This window comes from Aphelocoma coerulescens, chromosome 2 (genome assembly GCF_041296385.1).
Source record: "Aphelocoma coerulescens isolate FSJ_1873_10779 chromosome 2, UR_Acoe_1.0, whole genome shotgun sequence".
NCBI lineage: Eukaryota > Metazoa > Chordata > Aves > Passeriformes > Corvidae > Aphelocoma > Aphelocoma coerulescens.
Window position 1 is genome coordinate 165,753,411 of NC_091015.1, and position 17,158 is coordinate 165,770,568.

Sequence of the window (17,158 nt, forward strand, 5' to 3'; positions counted from 1 at the left end):
TGCACAATACATGAATGTAGATATTTTTTTTAAAGTTATTTAGGACTGTGATTGGGTTCATTTCACCCCCCTCGATCACCCCACCATTGCCACACAGTCCTGTGCAAATTGGTGCAGAGACATCAGATTGTGGCACAGAAATGGGATTTAACCAGCAAAATAAAGATCTCTCCAAGGAGGCACAACTGCACGTCTTGACTTTCCAAAGCTGGTGTGCTTGAGACTGCCTTGGGGGTTGTCATTCCCCATTGCCTAATGGGAAAATATTAAATGTGGGTTTTTTTTCCCTGGGGAGGACAGGGGCAATGCAAAGACAAAATAAAAAAGGCTCTGACTATATTTCAAACCAAAAGGATCACAAAATCACAGAACCACAGAATGGCTGAGGCTCCACAGTGGGGTCATCTGGTCCAACATCCTTCCTCAAGCAGGGTCATCCCAGAGAACATGGCACAAGATTCTACTCAGACAGTTGTTAAATATCTCCAGTGAGCTGGTGGTGTTGCTCACAAGATCATTTCAGAAATACATTTGCTACCATCCTTCTTGAACATCAAAGTGCAGGAACAGTCCAAAACATGCATTTTCTTTGCAACAAAGTTCCCTACAGTTTGTCCTGCTGGATGCACTGAGATCCCTCAAGTGTAGAATGACAACTCACAGACAAAGATACTCAGTGTGAGGATATTCTTTGACAGTTTCACCCCTAGTAATGGACACAAGTCCACAAAGCTCATTCATCTCTGCTCAGTGAACCATAACAGGAATTAGACAAACACTGACCTCGACCTGCTCCCGTAAAACTGTCAGCATTTCTGACTTGGAGAGTTGAGTCATGTGTGGGCACCACTGTTTGCAAACAGAGGGCCCAACCTCAAAGCACCAGCCCCCAGCAGGAACTTTTGTCCCCTTTTTGCACTTTTAGCTCAATCACAATTCCTGCAGTACAGCAACCAAAATCTATCCTGATAAAATTAGCCCAATCCAATTAAAGGACAAAGTTTAGCCCTTAATTAAATGTTCTGATTATTTTGAAGTCCTCTTTTTTTGGTTCATCTTGAGTTTAGGTCTGTAAAAGCATACAAATTAGAAAGGTTTAATATGTTCTTGTTTTACCCATTTATCGCTTAAATTTACCTAACAAGAGTTTCCCAAAAGCATAAAAAGAAGTATAAAAAGAAAAATGTGGGATGTTTAACTTACTCAGGCCTCTTTTTGTTCCTTTCATTTCATATTTTTACAGCGCTTTTGAAAAAAAATAAAAGGAATAAAAATAGTATGTCCTCTTTTAACTACATCAAGAGCATCCAGATACTTTAAAGTAGCAAAATATTGAATTATTTGAAAAGGTTAACAAGTTGTTTCCTTTTGTCTACCTATTATTCTCTCTAGTGGTAAAGCTGAGTATTTTTTGCCTGTGACAAACTCCAGTTTCAAGTTTGAGTGCACTGAGAAAGTTGCTTTGCTGCAGAACCCAGCTCAATTAAACCATCTCACTACAGACTCAGCTGTGGAAGACTCTCTGGGAAGAACCCAACCATTGGCCCATGACCATTAATTAACTCTTGTAATTTTCATTACTAATCATCTGGCTTTCCAACTTTTCCTTCTGTCACTGATTCCCATGTTTAGAAACACTGGATAATCTCCCTGTCTTTCGCGATGCTGTACTGACAGCAATGTAAATCAGCATTTCCTTAATCGCGTTGAGCGAGGCACAAGGCAAGGATTCTGCACTTCCAGCTCATGGTGGGAGGAGGTTACTGACCTCAATCTGCTGAATGGCCTCTTCCCGCTGGCGGATGGCTTCCAGATCCTCCTCCGTGATTTCCGAGAGCAAGGCTTGGTCCTGGCCCTGGTTCTGCCACACGCCATCGCCTCCGTTAAAGATCTTCTCGTCGTCAGGCAGGTCAGAGAAGGGGGTCTTGGGGCTCTGCTAATTTGGGAGAATGGAAAGAAAGCAAAGGAAGTGTAAATGTTTTCCAGTTTCACACAGCTTTAGTGTGGGAAAAGAAAATACTGATATAAGAGATGGAGTAAACAGTGGCGAAAAGATGGAGAGGAGAAAAGCAAATTGCATGAGAGGAAACATTTGAAGTCTCAAAGGAAATGTTGGGACCTGAAGTCAGATCTCCTGAGCTGCTTTGGGGCCCCTGCAACCAACTTCAATTTTCCACAGTTCTGACAGAACAAAACATTTATGTGCAGCTGAAAAATAAACATTTATCTTGTTTAATTTCCCTGCAAATTCTACCTGAATTAGACACTTTCTCAGGTATACAGAAATCCTATTCATTTGTCTTGAAGATTTTATGACCCAACTTGTAAGGTTCAAAATACAAAGGTTCCAGTCCTCTCCATTTATGACATAAACAGCACAGTTTACAAAAGGGGAAATCACTGCAGTGATGTGAGTGCAGAGTGATCAGCTCAAGCAACTCACAGGTTCGTGGTGTTCACTCTGTGGAGTTGACCTGGTTTTGCTGACACATCAGATCACAGTCACTGAACCACAGAATGGTTTGGGTTGAAAGGACCTCAAAGATCATTCCAACCTCATTCCAACCCCCCTGCCATGGGCAGGGACACCTTCCACTATCCCAGATTGCTCCAAGCCCCATCCAACCTGGCCCAGAACACTTCCAGAGATGTCCTTCTCTGGACAACCCATTCTAGCACCTCACCACCCTCTGAGGAAAGAAATTCTTCCTAGTAGTTAATCTAAATATCTCCTCTTTCAGTTTAAAACCATTCCCCAATGTCCTATCTGCCTGTTTAATAAGTTTTTTCCCCTCTTTTTTGAAAGTCCTTAACTTGTTTTATAAGCCCCCAAGATACCATTTTCTACTATCTTGGGAGCTGCACTTATATTCTTATCCAGATTTTAAAACCTTGTTCGAGAACCAGTTGGATCTACACAAAAAGTAGGGGCAGAGGTTTAGCAAGGTCTTCTCCACCCAGCCTGTTTAGGTTCTGTGCCAGTCAGGTTCAGTCCCGATTGGACTTGGAGAATGACTCAGGGTTGGTTTGGAGGCTGAGCTCAAGTTCTAACCTAAGAGGTGCTGATGAAGGCTCCAACCTTACAACTGCATGAGGGTTTCACTTCAATGTTCATGGTCAGCTAACTTGCTCTTGAGCTGAGCTTCGACTCCTAAATAAAAGTTACAATAAAAAATCAAACCATGATGCTCTGAAGTTGAAAGAAGAAATGGAGTGGCCACAACACATCCTTGACCTAAATGTCCCCAAAGCCTCTGAAAGCTATAGGAGAGAACAAGAGCAAGTACTCAGGGGGGTGTTCAGTTCTCTGAATCTGGATTTACCTGAAGCACAAACACTGGGAGCTGTGCCTGAAAAATAAAAGCATTTGCTGTCTCGCTGTGGCTACATCTTCAGAAATATAAATTTCCCTGAATTCCCACAGAGTGAACAGGAAAAGGAGCCATGGGACAGTTTAATGGAAGGGCACAGGACTGCAGAACTGGAAGGAGTGGGAGGACTTGAGTCTAGAAATGTTTGTTTAACTCTCTAACTCTTCTTTAACTCTTTAAAAAGTATATCATTCCTGTATTTAGAAACAAAAGAATTTTTGCTTTTGCCTAAACTTAGACTTTGTGTTATGAAATAAATTTATTATTATTATTATTGTTATTATTATTATTATTATTGTTATTATTACTACCATACCTAATTGGAGACAAGGAAAACAACACAACATGGTGAAGGAAGTGGGGTGATGGAAGAAGTAGCAGGAAATAGGAAAATCAGCAGCAAACAGTTGAGTATCTTTCAAAATATGAACAGCAGATGAAAGTCTTTGACATTGATGTCTTATTTTGTTTCACCTTCTGCTTTCCAGGGATCTACTGAGAAAGGGTGTGTTACAGGAAGAAAACCATCATTTAAAATTAGGTTAAAGATTAATTTACACTTTAAAAGACATACTTTAATAGGATTAAGATACTCTGGGGGTGTTTTATTCACTAATCATCACGTGCCTTGGACACTAACTTCCCTGGTAGAGTGTTTCAGTGCCAAAAGAGTGTATTAATGGACTCAGGAAAATAAAACCCTTGGGGTATTCTAATGCTTCATTTAGTGACAGAGGTGTCCTCTCATCTTCACCAGTGGGTTAAGATGAGCAGAGGCAAACTGCACACGCCCAAGACTCTTGGAAGATCCCAAGAATCTGCCCTATGGAGACACAGGAAAAGTGTTCTAATGAAATTTGTGTACTCTGGTCACAGCAAGGACTCTGCACCAAGGCCCTCCATGCCCATGAATGGACGCTCAAAGCCATGCTTGTCCTATGCAGGTCTGAATTTCAGTGGAAGATGACAAATGTGCAAGTGTTCAAATGTTTCCTGTTCTGATTTGGGAGCAGAGGGATAACAGGAGAGCCAGCAACAGCTCTTCAAATTAGATTAGTCCATGGAATAACACAGTTGTGCCACGAATATGCTTTATCTTGGCCTGTGTCAACTTTATTTGTCATCTTCACTAGCTGGGCCTGGTATCTGTAAATAACACATCCCCCCTGTAAATTACTCTGATAATGCATTGCAAGGGCTGCTGCTCAGTCATCTCTTAAAAAAAATCAGCTACTCATGTGTTTAAATAGGTAAAGGTCTAGACACAGATCGTTTTCTCTAAACAAAGTAACGACCTAAGCTAATTTCAGAGCTGCTGAAGGCAATTACATGTGTTTGTATCCTTAACATCTTCTGAAAAAATCCGACCACAGCTGCTGAATGAGTAAATCAGTAAAACAACAGGATGCAGGGGGGCTGATATTTCCTTCCAGACGTAAAAATGGCTCCATAATAACGTTAAATACAGTCACCATGACCTGCTATCAGAGTCTGTATGCTGTGCTAACAAATAAAAGTGGTTTTGTGCTGTCGATGGTACAGAGCCTCTCATTTCTGTGATAGAGTGAACAAATCTTAAATCTGAAACTGTGAAGAAATCTAATCACTTCTAATGCTTCTGATTGAAAGCTACATATAGCTTGGCTTATCAGTGTTCTTCATTCCCTTTTGAGCTATGTTCATTGCCATGTCTGACAAAACATTTTATTTATAGCAAGAAAAGATCAGATGGAGGGCACTCACTGAGCCTCCACAGATAAAGTTCCCTTTGACACTGCACTGGAAGGGGCCGTAACTCCCCGTACAGGCATTTCCACAATAAATTTGATTTAGTGCCAAATTTTATGCCCTGTGAATCTCTGTGTAATTTTCTGTTGGATTTCCTTCCATAAATTGTTAATTGGATGTGTTTGAAGTTGTTCTTTTGTTGAAATTTGCCTCTGGCAGATTTTTGTCAAGACGTATCTATAACCTGAACTCTGCCAATGAAAAAAAAAATTATAGCAGAGAAAAAGTTGAGTATATCTGATATGCTCAGTAGTTCTTCTAAGACTAAATCCCTAGGACTGAGGGTCATACCATTCTGTTGTTCATCATATCTGAAAAATTATGCCGAGACACAACATTTTTCCTGTTGGATAAAATCTTTTCACCAGGATAAAATCGTTGCTGCTTACAACTACATTTTTTTATCAGATTTATTCTACCAATGGGGAGATGCTATATGCAGCTGCTGACAGGGGGAAAAAAAAGAAAAAAAGAAAAAAGGTTTTATCTGGATGGTGACAGCTTCTGTCAGTGCCTGTGCTTTATCAGCAGCAGAATCTTTGCCTCAGAAGTTGCATGTCTGAGACCCCTCCAAAAATAACCCCCTCCCAACCTTGGTGCTGCCTCACTCCCCATTTGTCTATCAGAAGGGACAGAATATCACGAGTTTGACAACTCATGTCACACAAAATCACCAAGCAAGGGGTGGAAATGACTTCTCTTCTAGCTCCCATATGGTCTTTATTCCACAGAGAAGCAGAAATCCAATGGGAACTCCAGCTAATATAACACCAACCAGCTCATCAACCTCACAGCTCATCTCCAGAGAGCTGGGAGTCTCCTGTAGCAATGAGAGTGTTCTGATACCTCCTAGTCCTGCAGCACTTTTTTACCTCACTGACTTTAATGATGACATTCCTGATTGCTGGTTACAAGACTGTTCCCTTACCACAAATTCAGGGCATGAAATGTTGACTGGAGATAGATGAGAAATGGTTTTTACTTCCAGTGAAATGCTTAGCAATTTCAAAGGAAAATTTCCTCTCCAATCCTCCCCAAAACCTGAAGATACAGAGAAAAATTATACAACAGAGACAAATAGAGATACACACACTCCATCCAGCTCAGGTTAGTAAAAGACAGATAATAAAGGTGAGAAATAAGATGAGCCTCTCACAGCCTTGCCAAAAAGAACTGTAAGAGTTGATGTAAATAACCAAGATTTATTGAAGCTGGATTTACAGACTGGCCACCAGGTGAGTGACACCACAGGCACAGGAGAAGGAAGGGCTGAGGAAGACATTCACAACCTTCCACTTTCAACCTCAGCATGAAGACAGTTGAGAAGGGAACTTGATTAAGCCTGGAATGAGACGTGAACCCATTTCTACACCATCTCCTTCCACTCCAAACTCCACCAGGACTTGTGTCCTGGGGAGGAGGGTCTCATTTCTGTGTGTGAAAGTTTGGGAAGAGGATACAAGCACAATATCTCAGGATGGATGCACCAGAGCTGTTGTCAGAGTGGAGAAGGGGAGCAAGAGGCTTGGAAAGACATCTGGGGGTCCTGTTGACAGTAAGTTCAATTTAAGCCAGCAGTCCCTCACCTGGACTGAAAAACTAATTCTGGACAATAAGAAGGAGCACAAGTTCCCTTTTTTCTGACACCTACTCCATTCACGTGCACATTTCACAGCTGGAGCATTGCTGGGCTGTAAGGCCCTGGAGATGCCTTCGATATGCACAGCACCATTCACAAATTCCGTGTTACCTCGCAGTTTATATGAGCACAGGTAAAACCAGTCTCACTTGTCTGAGCTAATTTTGTACTACAGACTGCAGGCAGCTCCAAGGAACTCTTCTGCAACCATGAAAAGAGAGTATTTCAGAGCTTTTATATGACTCAGGGAGTAAACCAAGGAAGGTTGCTCTCTCTTCCCAGTCTCCAGAAGTCTCCTGCACCTCTAGCAGGGATATGGCCAGCTCCAGCAGCAACCACCACACCTCCCACAGCTCCTGCACACTCTCACATCTCCTTGGGTAACATTTTGGCTCCGGCTTTCAAACAAAATGCAAATGCAGAGATGTTTATCTCTTGCTTTATAGTACATATAGACACATAAACAGCCAGGCAACACTTTATGAGGATCTCCTATTCTCAGTAGCATCCAGGCTCAGAGTTTCACATTTTATTGCATGTAGAATAATGAGGCTGGAGTGTCTGCATTAGAGATCAATAAAACACCGTGCATGGAGGGCCACAGTGCAGAGCACTGCTGGAGTTACTCTGCCTGACACATTTTTAATCGCAGGTTGGCACCGCAAAGCTGCCTGGGACAAAAATGACACAGAGCAGCCAGTTTGGCCTGACTATCCCCAAAATACAGCCAGGTTAAGGCTGACAGATAAATTGGATTAGATGATCTCTCTCAAACCATCCTTCCAAAACAACTAACCTTGCAGGCTCAATGAGATTTAGAGCTGTACCATGCCAAGCAAAAGCCCAAAGCAATTACAGGTAGAAAGGCCTCTGGCAGGCACAGAACAAGCAGCCTGGGACTTCTAAATCTTTTAGAGGAGAGAAATAGTGATATTACAATTTTGCATTATCTTTCACACAGAAGATCACAGCAGTGATTGGTAATCTAAGATCTGTTGTCTTAGGAGAGGAGCTTCCTACAACTGGGAAAGAAATGCATCACAAGAAATCACAAATTAACCATTCTCTGTTCTTCCTTTTCACTAAAAATAGGCCAAATTTAAAACTACCACAACAAGGAAAACTTTCAAGTGAAATGTGTTGAATCCTTCCTGCATGCATCACTGACATGGGCAAATATAGAAATGGATTCCACATTTTCTTCAACTTATGCAAATTTGATTACTCTGCACCAATCTAGCATGAGACAAACCAGGATAGGGAAATTAGCATAAAGGGAAGGGTTGAAGTGCATTTTTATTTAAATTAACTAGAATCCTTTGTGTGTTTCTGTCCTCACTCTTGATCAAGGTGTTTACTTTTGATTGAAAGGAATGTGAAATTGAGCAAGAAAACCACCCTTTCTCAGTTTCCTACTACAGAATCTGCAAGAAATTACTAATTTTAGGGAAAATGTATTAACAGAAACTATTTTGCTAGTTTGCTTTTCAGCATTTTTAAATTTACTCATTCAGGTCTCTGCAGTCATGAGGACTGAGAAAATCTTTTCAGTTTCCTGGAACTGGAAGAGACTTAGCAGCAGAGTACCTAGTTCATACCTCCTACTGTTTTCTTCTTCTTTCGTTTGCCTTCAAGACTTTATTACTTCACCAAATTCATTCTAAGCAATCCTGACCTCATCACCCAGGGCTGCTTGAGTTCAGAGTTGATCTTACTGTACTCAGGGTGGGAGAATTAAATGACCTGTCTGTGGTAGATGAAGAAAAAGAAAATAAGCCAGGGGCCCGAGGTTTAGCTCTCTTATAACTGATGTGCTGTTAAGAAGCACAGCACATTTTCTCCCCTCAGTGAAGACCAAATTTAGGAGGAATGTCCTTCCTACCAGGCTTAGATGGTGGGGCTGACACTCGTATTTTGCTCATGGAGATCATCAGCTTCTAGGTCAAACTTCAGTTGATCATGAGGGCTACGTTTTGCCATGTACTTTCACCCTGTCTGATTGAAGCAAGGAGCAGCTTGTTCTGTTCCTATTTCCAGTCCTTCTCCTATTTTTTTTGCCTCTTGATTTGGCAACTTTATCTACCGTGCAAATAGACGGTCCCACGGCGATGTGAGTGAAGCAAAACAGCATCAGTGAAGAGAGGCACACATCTCCCCTCTCTGTAACCCAACATGCTCTGCTTTTCAAACCCATTTCACTGAATGACTTCAGCCTGACTGCACCCATCCTTCCCAGAGCCAACTGCCTGGGCTGCCACCACCTCCAGGAGGCATCTCCGTACGCAAAGAGCAAGCAGATAAAACATTCCTTTAAGACTGTTGGGAAGGAGAGCATTCACTGGTGTTTTTATAGCATCACAACACATTCCTAAAGCTGCTCCTGCCCTCTCCTAGCTGTCTGTGCTATATCCTCAGCATTCTCTGTCTCTGCACATCTCTGCTGGCACCACATTTTGGCTGGCAGTGCTGTCTGAGAGCTGAGCTCTGCGTTGTCCCTGGATCCTGATGCAAGACAGAGACTCCCTCACCGAGCAGCTGAAACCCCCAGCACTTGTGTAAGTGGCCAATGCTTGAAAGAGCTCACAGACACATCAAGACTGTCTAGAAAGGATCGTGTTGTCTCTGCCTCCCAACATATGTGCCGCCCAGCTGGTGAGCAGGTTCCTGCTAGAAAGGCAAAGAAGAGGGAGAATGAGTCACTGGCTCACCCATTAACACCCATCTAGTGCCAAAAAATAAATAAATAAAATAGTGAGGAGTCCTTTTTTCCTGGGTTCACACAGAGTCAAGAACCAAATTCAGCTTGATTTCCTGCAGCAGAGACAACCCCAGCACGGGCGCAGTGCCACTCTGGAGCTGTGGAAAAGTAGAAAGATGCTGGAAATAAAAAGTATGTCTCTATCTTTCAAAAAATAGACTGCTTTTGTATTTTGCATTTTGTTTTTGGACTGCTCAGCCACTTTTATTTTTAGAAACATGGTTGACTCCCACAAAACTTCATTGGCATCAATTTTTTAATCTCTCTTCGTTCCTGGCCTTTGGCAGGGTTTCAGTGGACTGCTCAGTGTCCAAGCAAATGTTCAGAGCCTGAGATTGAGAATCACTCTCATTTAGTGACTCTTTATAAAAAGTATCTGCCCATTTTACAGCCCCTGCACTGCCAGGATGTTTCTGTTACTGCCCAAAAGCCTGATCCCAAATCAGGACAAAAATCAGAGGAATCTTGTCACCACCCATCTGGAAGAGCCTCGTAGGGGTGGGTGGTCACTTGATGGGAATGGGGCTGGGGACTCAAGACAAGGTGAGGGTGGGGTCCCCCCTTTGTGGGAGAGAAGGATGAAAGTAGGAGAAGAGCTCTGAGCAGCAGGATGGGACAACACCTCATCATCCCACCATAACTTTTGGCACCATCGACAAAAGAGTCTCATTGTGAATAATCATAGAACCAGAGTAAGGTTTGGGTTGAAAGGCACCTGAAAGATCATCTCATTCTAACCCCCCTGCCATGGGCAGGGACACCTTCCACTATCCCAGATTGCTCCAAGCCCTGTCCATCCTGGCCTTGGACACTTCCAGGGATGGGGCAGCCACAGCTTCTCTGGGCAGCCTGTGCCAGGGCCTCACCACCCTCATATTAAATAATTTCTTTCTAATACCTAATCTAAATCTACCATACTTCAGTCTGAAGTAATTTTCCCTTGTCCAGGCACTCCAGGCCCTTGTCACAAGTCCCTCTCCAGCTTTCCTGGAGCCCCTTTAAGCACTGGAAGGGGCTCTAAGCTCTCCCTGGATCCTTCTCTTCTCCAGGTGAACACCCCCAGTTCTCCCAGCCTGTCTCCAGAGCAGAGGTACTCCACCTTCCTGAGCATCTTTGTGGCCTCCTCAGGACTCACTACAAATGATCCATGTCCTTATTACATTGGGGGGAACAAAGAATTGATTTCCTATTACAATCTCCCCATGCTTCCAATCAAACTTTTTTCCCCCTTTTCCTCCAAACATCAGATGTTTCACCTCATGGGACACAATCATCCAAGTGGCAATACTGGGATGAAATAAAGATGATTGGAAATTAGAATTTGATTACAGTGTTGTCTTTTTTAAGTGCACAGTTATGGCAGAGCACTGCACAGCAGAGCCCAGTTAGACAGGAACTTTACAATCAAAAGGTTCTGTAGCATTTGTTCCTAAAGATACATTCAGTGAAAGAGAATGTATTCAACAAAATTGGCCAAATGGATTCTGTCCCTCTAAGTGTTCCCACTAAAGCCCCAAAACATGAATGGGGACATTCCCAGTGCCCACGTGTCCACGCAGGAGGGGTTGATGGTTCTTTTTCCTGGCCAGTGATAATTCCCACCTAACTCAGCCTAATCTACCCACCTGTAAACAACCTTAAAATATCCTTTTTACTGAAGGGAATTAAATGCTTGCCCTGATCTTTGTGTGCTCTGACAGCAAGGGCTGACATGGGCAAGAGGACATTGTTTTACTGGAGATATTTAACAACAGTCGACTTTGTTCAGAGGATGCGAGCTTCAATCTCCAGAAAAATGAAGAGTGACAACTTGAATTTCAAGTCAAATCAAGTCAGGATATTTACTGATTTAGAGAAAAACACAAGAGCAGAAAGAAAATCATATTCTTCCTCAAGAATAGTGATAGAGTTATTACAGATCTAGGCAATGTCTCAAGGAAGAGAAACTAACGATATTAGGGAAATTTGGACACAGAGGTATATTTGGCACCAAAGTGCCTGCAAAGTGAAATAATGAAAATAGGAAGAGTAAACATTGCTGAAGGGAACAAAATCTTGCTTCTGAGTTAGTTTGTCCAGGGAGAATGAAATAGGGAGAATTTGGCAGTTTGCTAATTTATCCTGTATGAGTCCTTTACAGGGCAGGATGAAGTGAATTTAACCTTCCAAACAGTGACAAGAAATAGGAAGTTTCAGGGAGAGAAGCGGTGCAGAGCAGCTTTATTATCCTCAGGTGCTCCGTGCTGTCTCGCTGATATACGCTCACAGAGATGTTAACCTTTCCTCACTCAGTCCCACACCACCCCATTAGCATACAGGCTTTCATGAGGATTGAAAAGCTACCTAAACTGTTTCCAAAATAAAGCATTCAGCGAAAGGATTAAGATAAAAAAATGCTGAAAGGTTTTCAGCTCAGCGCCTCCGGAACGTGACGTGTAACAAAATCGTCCATAATCTGCCCATTTTTCCAGTTAATATCAGGACAATGCCTTAACTGCGTCAGAGGCAGGAGAGGCCACAGATAAACATTCAGATAATTTCTACCACAGATTTTTATTGCACTATCATTATTATTTATTTTACTTCTGTTTTAACTGTGCTATTGACTTTGCAAACTGATGGGGTTTTAACCATCCACATGAGTGTTCTTTATTAGTTTTAGCACTTAACCTACATGTTTCTTTCCTAACATCAGGCTATTCTGGCTTCTATCATTTAACTCCGTGAATAATTCACCTGGTCTTCATTTGTATTTTAACCTTGAAAGTATTTATAGACTGCAATCATGTCTCTATTGATACTTTCTCCAAGACTATTTAATTTAGCTCCCTCATTTTCTCATCTGATGTTTATAGACTATATACCTCATGTTATTTCATTTGCCCTGTTCGTGTTCTTTTTTATTCTCTCTGTACATACCAATGCCCTTCCCAAGTCATAAACTCCAAGATTTCATTGCTTGTGCCATAAAAATATATTTCTGTTTGAAACTTCCACCCAAACACAGGAGAAATTTTGTCACATGTTAAAGTCCACTCTCAAAAATGCTGCATGGGGCTTGGATTGGTTGACTTGTTGCATCTTGATAATTTTCCTAACTATCTGACCTAGTCCCAAAGAACTCAAATCTGGTCATTTTCCACTCCTACAGTAATAAAGAAGTAATGAACTGATTCTGAAAGGCTGGGACACACTCACGGAATTAAAACCATATTTCACTCCCTGAAAGAGACCTCTGTCTGCAAACCCACATTGGAGCAGGACTCTCTGTGGAAAGAGGACAGTTTTCTGCTGTTCCTCTGAAAGTCTGTGTGCATGAAAATGAGATTTTTATCACATAAACCCAGATTTTCACTGCACAAGAAGCCCCTCACTAACACAATTGTGTGCAGACACTGGCACTGAACCCATGAATTCTGTGGGGCAAAGGGATCACAGTGAACTACAGAAAGGATGTTTGCAGGAATTTATTTCCTTCTGCTCCCTGTCTACTCAAAACAGTGAAGTGTATTTCTCCAGCAGGAGATTCAACCCAACAAAGTTCTGCCTTTCATTTTTTTTGCCTTTTCTCCAAACTGGCAATAGAGACAAAGAGCTTTATCCTGTTACCAGAGCTGCCACTTTGTTCTATCAGATATCAAGTGCCATTCAGAGAAGAAGGGATAAACTAGGCAGATGCTGGTTCAGGACTGGTGCCATTGACATGTAAGTGGGATCCCTCTTAACACCAAATTGAGATGTTTGCACAGTGGATATCTTTGTTTGAATTGATCAGGCAGAAATTGAACTGCCAGAAATCCACCTCTCCAAGCTTTACATACCCACAGTGGAGGCACTGACCTCTGAGCTCCTGATTAAGACTCCCACTATAATCAATGGAGACATGGTCAATAAAGTCAATGGAGATAAGAGCCCTATTCTCCAGATTAAAAAGATTGACAGCTACTTAACATGAGATTGTGTCATAGACTGTAAAGGGAGCCTTGAATGTCAGGCTCAGAAGTAGAGACTTACACTACACGTGCCCAGCTGTGGCCAAGGGAGATGGGGAAAAAAAGAACAAACCAAAACAACACAAAAAAAATCCCTTGACTGAAAACCACACAGATTTTTTTTTCCCCCATGGAAAACAATATATCCTACTTAGCTCAGCTGAGTACAATAAGATGTGCTTGTTTCTCCCAGCTACCTGTAGAAAGAGTTTTGTTGCCTTCAGAGATAGAAATCCACACTGTGGAGAAATTAACAGATTCCCTCAGCATGGTTTGAGTTCCCAGTAGATTTGTCAGGGACTAGATGAGGACAGAGAGGCAAGACAAATCTGGGGTGATGCCTTAGAACCTGCCTCCTGGATTCCCTCCTCATGGAGAAATCCTGTTTTTCTCCACATGGCACATGTAAGAGTAAGAAAACATGTTTGCAATTACCTGGCCAGTGTGACAAAGAAGCGACAAAACCACCTCTGTTTTACTGATGTGCAGTTTGTTTATTTACCTGCCACACAGAATGACCTTCTGTCTCACCACACAGAAAGCAGAATCATGTGAAATGTTCAACTTCTTTTGACAAGTTTCCCTCAGCTGGTGAGGACGGGAGGCAACCAGCATCTCCCTCACAGACCAGGTCTTTAATAGACTCAACACCATGAGAATATGAAGTGATCTAAGCTATATATTCACACTGTATGAGATCACACTGCATCAAAACTTTGATAGATGCCTCGGCTGTTTGCTCATCCTTAAGGAGCAATGACCCGGACATTAGCATGTCTAGTAAATTGTTCTAATGTGTGGTGAAAGGGGACTAATGGATACAGTAATTGATTGTTTGATGGATAGCTGGGGAGCCCTTTGATTATGAGTTTTTGCTACGGTCCAAGACATTTTCATTCTCCAGTTAACCCAGAGCTGATTGCTTGCATGAATTATCTCCTTCTCTGACTGCAAATATCATTCACTTAATAAATATTTCATTAGAAACAAACCAGTGGTGGGGAGAGAGGAGGAAGCAGATGCTCAGTGCTGTGTTTTTGAAGATGTTACAGAGTTTACAGAACAGACACAGAGATTATCCATGAAATGTGCTCGGGTCAGACAAGAGGTCTTTGCTTGCCCTGGATTTAGTGCTCAGAACAATGTGAGAAGCAAGAAGAAGCCTGGAGGTCAATTTATATCAATCAAGGGAGGCCCAATATGGACCAAGAAGGATGTACTGCAGTGCTGAGGCCACTGTGGAAAAGTTGGCTTCCTCTCAAATCCCACCCTCCTCTCTCCCAAGCTCCAGGCTGAGTTTTCATGTTACAAGGAAGGATCCTGACCAAGAAATATAATATCACCAAGAAAACAGTTATAATTCCTGGGATTTAGTTGGTGAGGGTGGATTTTTTATCCTAGTGAAGGCTACAGAAAAATTTTCCTGCCTATTAATGCAGTCCTTTTTGATCCTTTATTTTCCCATGATGTCTCTTCAAGTTATTTCCACCTTTATTTGGCTTTTGATATTTAATTATTCAGTGGTACCTGTACTGAACATGTTTGTCTCATTTCAGATGGTTACTTTCCAGCATGACACTTTACTTTTGAGTTATGAAGATCACTACTCTTCTCTCCAAGGAGGCTGCCCCATTCTCCTAAAGGGCAGTGCAGAAATCAGGCAGAAACTGACTTTTTTTTACCATTCAAACTCTGAACCCTGGATCAACCCTGTTTCACATCTTTTCAAGTTTTCAACTAAGAAAAGAGCAATATTTTCTGAGGACACTTTGGACTTCCACAGGCTCCAGTGAGATGAGGAACTTCACAAACTAAGCTTGAGCCACAAGTAGTTTGTTATAACATGGAGTCACTACAAAAGCTAATCCCAATTCACCTCACACTCTTAACATACTGAAAACTGCAGCAGTTTTTAAATCCTCTTTCACTGAAAAATTGTTGATGAGCAAAATACCTAATGTTCCCTATTACTCTCCACCTTGTGTACGTCCCCTGGGCATTGAGACTCTCTTATCTTGTTTTCCTAGCTGTTCCTCCAGCACATTTATATTGTTAGTCTCACAATGGGTATCATTATGTCAATAAGCACAATTTAAATATTAATCCTATGGTTATGGGCAGAAATGTAACTGATCATATCATATGCTATAAAAGGGGGATTTCCATCACAAGGAAATGGCTTCGGTGCTGTTTGCTCTCAAACGCTTTTTCAAGAATTTTACAGAGGAGAATGACATGAACAGAGTAAGGGGAGAAAGCAGAGATGGTGACAAAGGAAGAGGGACAGCCAAACAAATGAGAGCAGGGACTGTGCAAGAGTGAAAGAAGAACATAAAAGGTGCTCAGAAAGGGGACCTTTCAAAGATTAAAGAAAGCATGGAAGTGAATAAAAGGAAGCCAAAGGCAGATCCAGGTCACCTTCAAAATGCACAGATCTCCCACTCAGGTATGACAGGGGCCAACATAGGACCCTCACAGGGACTGGAACTCTTGCTAGTGCTGATATATTTCAGCAGGAAGGGTGAGAGAAGGAAGGCAGAGAATCTTTCCAAAACCAGAGTAGCCATTATGAAAATCTACAAATTCCTGTTGTTTCTCCTTCATTACCATACACAGACCAACTATTGGGGAGCAGGAAATCTCATTTATAGGCAAAAATATCTCTCTTCTCTTGAAGAAATATTTGCCACTAGTTTCTGAAGATAAACCAACATTCTGCCCACATTCTGGAAAAGAATCTTTCTTGCCACAGAGTACTTCTAATAATAAAGACAAAAATGGGAAAAAAAAATTGGAAAAAACTGCTCCTCCAGATAAATACTAAACTCTGTATTTATCTGAGATCAGACTGAGAGAAGAAATTGTTGGCACAGTTAGGGTTGGACATATATTTTCCACGCCAAATTGCGGAAGGTGACTGAGTCCACAATATCCCTGCATATTTTATCATAATCACGAGGCTGCACACCGACTTTCTCCATGGGAAGCTCTCCCTGAATCACTGACACTGCCTGCTGAGGGAGGTGACACTTTCCATCAGCAAAGGAGCATCGATCTGGCTCAGCATTTTAAAGTCCCTGGGGAGTTTACATTACCTTTCTGCTGGAGTCCTTCTATTTGCATCCACTGCCTGTGCTCTTACCCCTGCTGCTGCTCAGCTCAAACACAGCTGTGCTAATACACCAAAGCCACACAGCTAATCCATACTCCTCGGATCTATTTTCAGGTCTCATTTGGCAAACGGAAGGGGGTGAGACCAGCGGGAACACAGAGAAGAGACAAGCCCTTGAGGTGTGTCCTGGGCCAGTCTCCCAAGGACGCTGATATGGGCTTAAGTTTTGTAAGAGTTACAGAATCACTGAGGTTGCAAAAGGCCTCCAAGATCATCAGGTCCAACTTTTGAACAACCACCACCCTGTCAACCAAACCAGGGCACCAACTGCCACGTTCAGTCGCTTCTTGAACACTTCCAGGGATGGTGAGTCCACCACCTCCCTGGGCAGCCCCTTCCAGTGCTTAACCACCCTTTCCATGAAGAAATTCTTCCTAATGTCCAACCTGGGCCTCCCCGGCACAGCTTGAGGCCATTTCCTCTCATCCTGTCCTTTGT

At 42.2% G+C, this 17,158-nt stretch overlaps 1 protein-coding gene across 11 annotated transcripts in view; it reads right to left on the reverse strand.

Annotated features, from left to right (window-relative positions):
• The window catches only part of TSNARE1 (t-SNARE domain containing 1), a 464,136-nt gene that overhangs the window by 215,034 nt on the left and 231,944 nt on the right, over positions 1-17,158 (reverse strand). For 9 of the 11 annotated variants that reach the window (XM_069005568.1, XM_069005574.1, XM_069005565.1 and 6 more), the window contains one exon: positions 1,769-1,936. In XM_069005568.1, coding sequence (XP_068861669.1) covers positions 1,769-1,936 — 168 coding nt within the window. The remainder of the gene's footprint in view (positions 1-1,768; positions 1,937-17,158) is intronic. The other 2 variants (XM_069005575.1, XM_069005573.1) reach the window with 1 other exon arrangement.